This window comes from Rhagoletis zephyria, unplaced genomic scaffold (genome assembly GCF_001687245.7).
Source record: "Rhagoletis zephyria isolate East Lansing unplaced genomic scaffold, Rhagoletis_zephyria_1.1 Rzeph_scaffold_00841, whole genome shotgun sequence".
Taxonomy (NCBI): domain Eukaryota; kingdom Metazoa; phylum Arthropoda; class Insecta; order Diptera; family Tephritidae; genus Rhagoletis; species Rhagoletis zephyria.
Window position 1 is genome coordinate 17,865 of NW_016157925.1, and position 8,447 is coordinate 26,311.

General features: G+C 35.0%; 1 protein-coding gene across 5 annotated transcripts in view; it reads left to right on the forward strand.

The window, feature by feature from the left end:
- Window positions 1-274: 274 nt before the first annotated feature.
- The window catches only part of mtd (TLD domain-containing protein mustard), a 164,824-nt gene continuing 156,651 nt past the window's right edge, over window positions 275-8,447 (forward strand). For all 5 annotated transcript variants that reach the window (XM_017614507.1, XM_017614502.1, XM_017614504.1 and 2 more), the window contains exons 1-2: window positions 275-727; window positions 2,521-3,020. In XM_017614507.1, coding sequence (XP_017469996.1) covers window positions 473-727; window positions 2,521-3,020 — 755 coding nt within the window. In that variant the 5' untranslated portion in view covers window positions 275-472. The remainder of the gene's footprint in view (window positions 728-2,520; window positions 3,021-8,447) is intronic.

Consider the following 8,447-nt stretch of genomic DNA (forward strand, 5'->3'; position numbering starts at 1 on the left):
ACAATTAATACAATTAGGCATAATTTGAGAGTTAAGTAGGCAGTGGCAACAAAGCGTTAAATCGACATTAAATGTCTGGCACTTCATTCAATCTAAGTATGTACTGACATAAATATTTTTTCACTATCATAGTCAGTAATAAGCCTCTGTGAACTTCACAGGTGCGCGCTGAGTAAGCGAATTTCTTTGGGAACTATTTTTTTTAAATTACTAATTTCAAAGCGTTTGTAATTAATCACAATCAATTTTATTCTTTCTTTGTTTTTTTGCACAGATTTTCCATTAAAATTTTTTACCAAACAACGAAAAGGACGTTAACTGAAAAAAAGAGAAATAAAAATAACAAAAAAAGACCAATCAACTACGAAATTGATTGATCGTTAATCGTAACTCATTGACACTCTAACCTTGAACTAACTGACTAACTTTCACCGCCGACCATAATTCGCGTGCGTTCGTTCGTTCGTTCAAGATGAGCATAATCGATAGCGGACGTTATCGGCTGCGCAAAGATTGGGCCAGCGCCTCCATACCGTCATTGGTCGATATCGATGAGCATGTGGGCGATGAAGTGGAGAATTCACTAAATATTACAACACCCTTGCCGCCACCAAAGCCGCCACGTCGCAGCTCATTGGCCTTGGGCTTGTTCTCCAGCAAGGGCGATAAGAGCCAGAAGAGGCGCAGCTCGATTGCGGTCTCATTCTTGCGGCGCGACAGTAATAAGGTGAGTGTATAATGAATCATCATAATATATCAGTTTATACACATGCCTCATTTTTTTTTGTCATACCTTAAGAGGTCAAGTCTGGCTAAAACACTTGCAATTCTTTTGAAAGACGGTATGCAACATATTTTGAAAGATTTTGTTTATTCTGGCACGAAAGGCTCACAAAAAAAGCTTCCCTGCAAAGTTCCATGGTTAAAAGCTCTTTTGACTGAAAGCACTTGAGCATGTTCGAAATGGAGATGTATGTACTTTTTAAAATTTAATTTATTTTTTCTTTTCTAAATTTATTTTTAGATTTCATTTTTATTTTAAGAAAAATATACATATAATTTTTTTTATAAATTTTTTTAAAAACTTTTTCTTTTTGAATTCATTTTTTATCTTTCTTAATTACATTTTCCTTTATTTTTTGTCTTTATTGTCCTAAAAACAAACTTATTTTTTATATTTGTTTTAAAACTAAATCCTCTTCGTCCTAAATATCGTCGTTTGAAGTAAAAACCGCTTATTGTGTTTTTGCAAAACCCCGTAACTGCCATTTTTGCCAAAAAAGATATGCTCACCGGAAGCTCTACGCATCAATCACTTATCAATTCATACCGAAATCGAGGAGAAGCTCGGCCAAACACTAACATATGTGTAAGCACCAATCTATCATTATTATTATTATTATTTTATTCTATTTTTTAATAAATTTTTTTTTATAATTTTTAAATTTTATTGCTTTAAGAAACATATTTTTTATCCCTTTTAATTTTTGGAATCTTATTATATTTTTTAATTTAATTAAAATTCTTTGATTGTCAAAAAAGGTGGAAATTCTAGATTTTATTAATCTAAAAAGAAAAATAATTTTAACATTTTATTGTTTTTAAAATAAACTTATATTTTTATTGATTTGATTTAATTTTTTGGATCTTATTTAATTTTTACTTTTTTTAATAATTTTTTTAAACTTAAATTTCTTTTAATTGCCAGATTTTATTGTCTCCAAAAGCAAATATTTATATATATTTTTTTACTTAATTTTTTTTCTTTCAAATTTAATTGTCTATAAATTTTAATTGTGTTAAAAACAAAAATACATATATATGTATTTTTTTATTTAAGTTAATTTTAAGAAAGTTTATTGGTGAAAGACAACATAATAACGCTAAGACATTCTCGTTAGGAAAACAGCTTCGCATAAAAATATAATCGCTGTTCGCAGTAGATCCCTCCCCACTCTAAGACAACATCAAGGTGCATGCCACAAATTGGAGGAGAAGCTCGGCCAAACAATAACATATTGTGTAAGCCCCATTCTACGAAGTAAGCCGTCTCTTATGTACTAATCCCTAGACGTATCTATCATCTTTGAAAGAAGGGAGGTTCGACTAATAGGTTGGTGAAAAGTTGGTCGGTTATCCTACCCGCTCCTTGGGAATCTATATGTATACCTTCATGATACCCTGCAATTGTACGCATTATAAACGGCATTGGGGAAAAATGTAGGGCGGGCAAACTCTTTTTGGCCCCTATATTTTGGGCTCTTTAAGCAGTGTTCTGGTAGCCTCTCTGTCTGATTTCGAGTCCAATTGTGGATAGTATGAGGGAAGCTTTACCATGAACTGTCTCTTTTCACCTACTTAGCTGCATATACTTATTCGATAAGATTTTCAAGACTGCCAGCTTTAATATTGTTTTTACATATCATAGAAGCTTAGTCCAAAATCAGCTGATGTTTTCTAAAATTGTATCTGATTATTGCCAAATATACATATGTGCATAATTCTCATTTTCCTTTGCAGAACTCCTCCAAAGATTCCTATGAATCTGCTGTGAAACAAGAAAAGAGCGACGGCTCAAACACACCGGTTAGTCCAGAAATTATATACACCGCCGATGAGAATGTACGCGCCTCCTCGCCTAATGAACCTGGCAAGTTGACCTATTTCGATGATGGCTCCAATTTGAGACCCATTGTGAAGGGCATAAATAATCCCTACGATTCACCGGTCGACAAAGAACGCAATCGCCGGCGACGCAGTTCACTGCAAGCGAAATTGGAAAGACATCGTCGCAAGAATTACGACATTGGCCAATTGGGCATGGACAGCAGCTTGCCGAGCGGCTCACAAAGCGAATTGACCAATGGCAGTATGGCTGACGCTAATGCCGCCAATGGCATGGGCTCATCTGCGGGCGAACTACCGTACGGGGATATCGATCCAAAGCATACAGCATATTTTCCGCGTCAAAAACGTCATTCATGGTGGAATATCTTTGTGCCAGAGAATTTGAAGAGCAGGTGAGAAGAAGTGAGGGGAAAGGGGCTGCAAGTATTTATGTTTTATTAATTTAAGTATTTCATTTATTTCAAGTTTATGTTATGAGCACCCAACTAAAATCGTTAACCCGTTAACTGTGTTTTGTGAATTTAAAACTGCTAATAACTCCTTAACTTATTTTCGGCGTACATACATTCGATGTGTCGAAGGCGTTTTTTTTTGCGGAATGTTAACAACAGAATACTGCTGACACATTTACTTAACCAAATTTACTCTGGAATGTTACAATTTATTTATTTTTTTAATTTTTTGTGCCTGACTTGTCCAAATAACCTTTTATGCCGTTTTAACTGGGTTCAACTATTTTTAAACATCTCTTCACTGGCGGGAAGAACTCAATGGATTTTGTGACTAACAAGAATATTTATTAACCTGCGGGAGTAATGCAAAATTAAAAGCTCGTGGGAATGCACACATTTGTATACATACTTACTTGCATATCAACGTACATACATATGTTTATAAGCAAGTACTTAATAAAAAAAAAAAATGCGACTACTTGAGTGGGTATATTTGAGTATGGGAATAACCAGTGCGCGGTTAAAGCGGCAATTCGCGCAGCCGCAAGATTGTTAAAAGAAAAGCATTTGAGCTTCATTGCGTGTACTTAAAAGGCTTCGGCTTCTTCTTTTTTATATATTTTTTTACAATTTTTGTTCTGAGAAAAGTCACATAAAGCGTTGAGCTTCACCGCACCTTTGTGATTGGACAGTTGTGGGCTCATATTTTAGTTACATCTTTCTTCTGGCTTCACTTATGATGCATTTTTCATGTTCCATCAAGCAAATTTATTGTCATACCTTGAATGTAGATTTTTTGTGAATTAAGAAATGCTAAAAATAAGAATTGCATTATGGCAAAGATGAGCACTAAAGCACCACTAAAGGCTTGTGTACTTTATCTGAGAAAATGATTTTAATATCTTACCATATTTCACGGTGCCATAACTCGTGACACGATGTTTTAGTTTTTATAGCGCAATAAACTTAATGGAAGTGTAGAAATAATTCTGTGGATTTCAATGAAATTTGGTATGCTTTTTTAACCTACATATTTGTTACAGCAATGTGTGTTATTAACCGCCTTGAAAAAAGGAGGAGGTTATCAATTCGTCGGAGTATTTTTTTTCATGTATACTACTGCAAAACTTGGGACCACGTCAAACGATTTCGATAATTCTTTCCTTATCGGAAAGGTGGTATCTCAAGGGTCCCATACTAATTTCTTTTAGTTCCGATCATGGGATCATTAAAAAAAAGAACGGTATTCCTTAATGTCTATATGATACTTGGATATAGCTTTTGACTAAATTTCTTTTTATGTGGAAAGGCTATACCTTGAAGTTGGTCCCATACCAATTTGATGTAGTTCCGATGATTGGTTGGATGGACATAATAACAGTACACAACGTATTACAGAATGTTTTTTTCTTTATTATATAAGGATTGGAGTTGTTAAAAAAAGCTTTTAATGAAAAAAGCCCTCAGTTAGTGTTCCCAACCACATATACATACAATTCATAGAGTTTTGATTTGCAAAAAAAAAACAATTAGAGTTTGTGCAATATTATCGACATATTTATATCGTAATCGGGATATTAATTCATATTCTATCGACATATTTATCGAGTTTCGCTGTGATACTATCATCGGTGACAGCGATTTCAATACCGATAAATGTCTCGCTTTATATTTCTATAAATTTTTTTCGTTATCGATATATTAACAAACCTGCTTGTTAACGTCTTACAGCCGCGCTCAAAAACGTTCATTAAATTAGATCTAACGGGCAGTTGATTAATGACCGTTAAATCTGTTTCCTCTCACCGTTAAAAAGATAGGAGCTGATTAGTTAATTTAAGTATGACGCCAGTTGCGGTCACTTACTTTTTTCTTTCAGTTTGTAATCAAATATGAAAATAGTTATTTATACATATCATTTTGAGCGTACTGATTCTGCTTGCAAGTATATTTTCTTTTTCGTTATTTATTTATTTATTTTTCTTTTATAAGTTTTAGAAATTAATTTTTCGTTTTTTATTTTTTAATTATTTTTTTTATTTTTTTTATTTACTTAATTTTTTTTATTTTTAGCAATTCCTTTTAAGTATTTAATTTTTTGCTTTTCTAATTTATTTTTATTTTTAGTTTTAGATTCTATTGTTTTAAAAAGAAAACTGTTTTCGTAAATTGTATTTAATTTTTAGAAACTGTAAAACAAACAATACCGCTAACAGGGTAAATTCTGGCATCTGTCTTTCAACTCAGGCCAGCCTTTCATATGACAATTGCCAATTCCGGAAACTATCTTGAAAGCTCGTTTCTGTATTTCGAAAGATTAATTGTTTTCTAAAAACTGAACGAAAGTAAAAAACATATACATATGTAACTACCAAGTTTTCCCTTCATATATGTATATCAATAGTATCTTGAAATGCTAGCTTAATAGTTTCAAGCAAATGCCAAGAGTTCGATTAAATTGCTAATCAGTCAAGTGAAACAACTTTACACCAAGATTCATTCATACATATATACTGTCGTTTAAAGTCGTCATTCTGCAAAACCGCGTAACTGACATTGGCTGCCAAAAATTGGATTTGCTCACACAAGCTCTTGGCTCAATCCTTATCCATTCGTCCTGAAATATACTAGCCAGAAATGCGATTACTTTATAAAACAGAGAACCATTTTGAAATATGAGTGTTTTTAAGCTCTAGAAAACAATTTCTACAACTTCACATGCGCGGTTTTGCATTTTGCAGATACGCGGTTTTACGCGGTCTCTATGCGTCTCCCAGTGGCATTTGTTAATTTACAAGTTCAATAGCTGTAAGCTGTAATCTGATAAGAGTACTCACATTATGCTAGTAAGTCTACATAATTATGGATGCATTTATGTGCATATGTATCGCTAGCTATGTAACTATCTTTAGCATTGAGATCCCTTGTGGTCACTGAGTACGTACATGCAATTAACTACATACATACATACATATGTGTATTAATAATGTTAACTTGTCGAAGTGATTGCTGTTGGCTGCTATTCATTGTTGGTCATACACAATAGCTCGTTCGTTAGCCAAGTGTGACTGATAAATGTATTTGTTACCTGTCATGCTTAAGATAGTTTTCACACAATCGCCAGAGTTCGTGAGAATCATTTGGATTTATTTAAGCTTATGAATGCTTTGCATTATTTAGGGCAATATATTAACTTTACAGAACAGCAATTTGTAGTAGAATACATAAATTAATTGAAATTATTGAATAGTAAGTTGAATAGTAGTAAGTAAGTAGAAGAGGGTAGTTATGGTAGTTATTTATCTTCTTGTGTGGCATCGTAAACTACTAAGCGACGAGTCCAATGAAGCATGCCAGTCGTTTTAATTCATGTCAACTAACGCCAATTGGAAATGAAAGGAGGCTTCCCTCCTCTTCCTTTGCTACTACCAGCAGGAAGCGTTTTGAATACTTTTATTGCTTCGGCGTTCGAGTCCATTCGTACATCGCGATCAAGCTAGCAGAACCGGTGTATTGCAATATGTTGTAAGGCTCATACAGCTCTGAGCTCGTATAGCTCCCCCAAAATCTTGCTCTCGAATAGCCCATGGGCCAGTTCATCGGATGTTGTTATTGTCCAAGCTTCTGCGCTATATGCTCGCACAGGCAATTTGTGCAACTTACAGAGCGTGGTTTTTGTACAACCCGGGAGAACTTCCCTTCTCAGTTCGAAGTATCAGTTGTTGGCAACAGTGATTTTACATTGGCTTTGGAGTCCCGCACTTCTTCATAAAATTAGCAGACTGGTTATTGGATGACAATAGGTATTCAATATTGCCCTCGTTCAACTCGACATATTGGCTTTGCTTCCACATCCTACTGGCAGAAGGCAGAACCACTGGAACGTCCGTAGATGCCGTTGATCTTATAAAAAATAGTTCTGCAGGCCTTATTATCTTCTCCAGCATCAGATTTAAGAAGCCATCTGAATCTTCGTTTGTATCAAATCGCTTGGAAAGGCCCGTATCAATTTTACACTGCCACGCTAGTTTCGCAGAAGATAATATAAACTCCGGCATCGCTTTTTGGCTTGTTCATTGGCCCCGTGGTTGTTATTACAAGAGTTCGCACTGCGATTCAAACTCGACATAAGTCGCCTTACTTTATACTAAAGTTTTCGAAAGATCAAGTATCGCCCATAAAGCTTTTCCCGCTCGTTACAGCCAAAAATACTACTCTCTTCATCTCTCATTATAGATATCCCATATCTAGGGTTGCGCCCGATCGCAGCGTGGCCCTTTAAACAGCCACTTTTTTCTTTCTCTCTCTCTTCCGTCGCGTGACATTCCTCGGTGACAGGTAATAAGATCAACGGAAATAAGGCCACACCGCGCTCGCGCCCCGCGAACCCCGCGCGACCGGCGCGCACACCACGTCACGCTACGCCGCAGAGCGACGTTTGCGTATCGGGGTTAGAACGAAGCTGCGATCTGAGTCGTTGTATGATCCTCGATCGTAAGCACAACTAAAATACCGGAAGCTTCTCTCACAGCATTTTAGACAGTGTTGCCAGAACTTTTTGGGCCGACCGGCTAGATTGCCAAAAAAAAGCGGCTAAAAACGGCTAAAATGTTTTAGTGAAATTTCACATAGACTCTGGCAAAAAACGGCTAAAATGTTTTAGTGAAAATTTACATGCTTTATTTAAATAAATCGCAAGAAACGAAAGACTAGTTAACACCATTAATTTATATCGAGTGTATATTCCTCATCATCAAATGAATCACTATTGTACGTATCACCTGAATTCATTAATTTTAAGAGATCGTCATCTACAGTAAAATTATGGCAGCATTTTTCTTCACGTTTTAAACCGTATCTTATATATAAAATAGCGTTTAACGTTTTAACGCACATTGGATTTCTTTGCTTAGTTTTTATTATATTCATTGAACTAAATATTCGCTCTACTTCTGCATTACTTATAGGCAAAACAAGAAAACTAAAAACTAGGTTGCAAAGGTCAGCAAAAGGGTTTTCTCCTAGGGCATTTCGAAATTGATAAACTTCGGCCCAAAATTTTACAGTTGAGTCTAAATTACTCCAGGTATGTAACGTTAACCGTTGCCATTGCATCTCTATGGATGTTATTTCGTCGGCATTATATTTGTGTTTTTGTTGCTGTAGTTGAACTAATACTTTTGGTTTAATTACTCTTAATGCATTTCCAACCTAAAAAAGTAAATTTTTTTTAGTGTGGCAATATTTGTAAGGAGGCGTTGGCGTAATTCCTTTATTAAAGTGATAATAAAATAGCGACCATTTTCTCGAATTATTTTCTCGGCTTCGTGGTCAAAAGCGTTTGTGCTTACTTTTGTTTTTAAATAC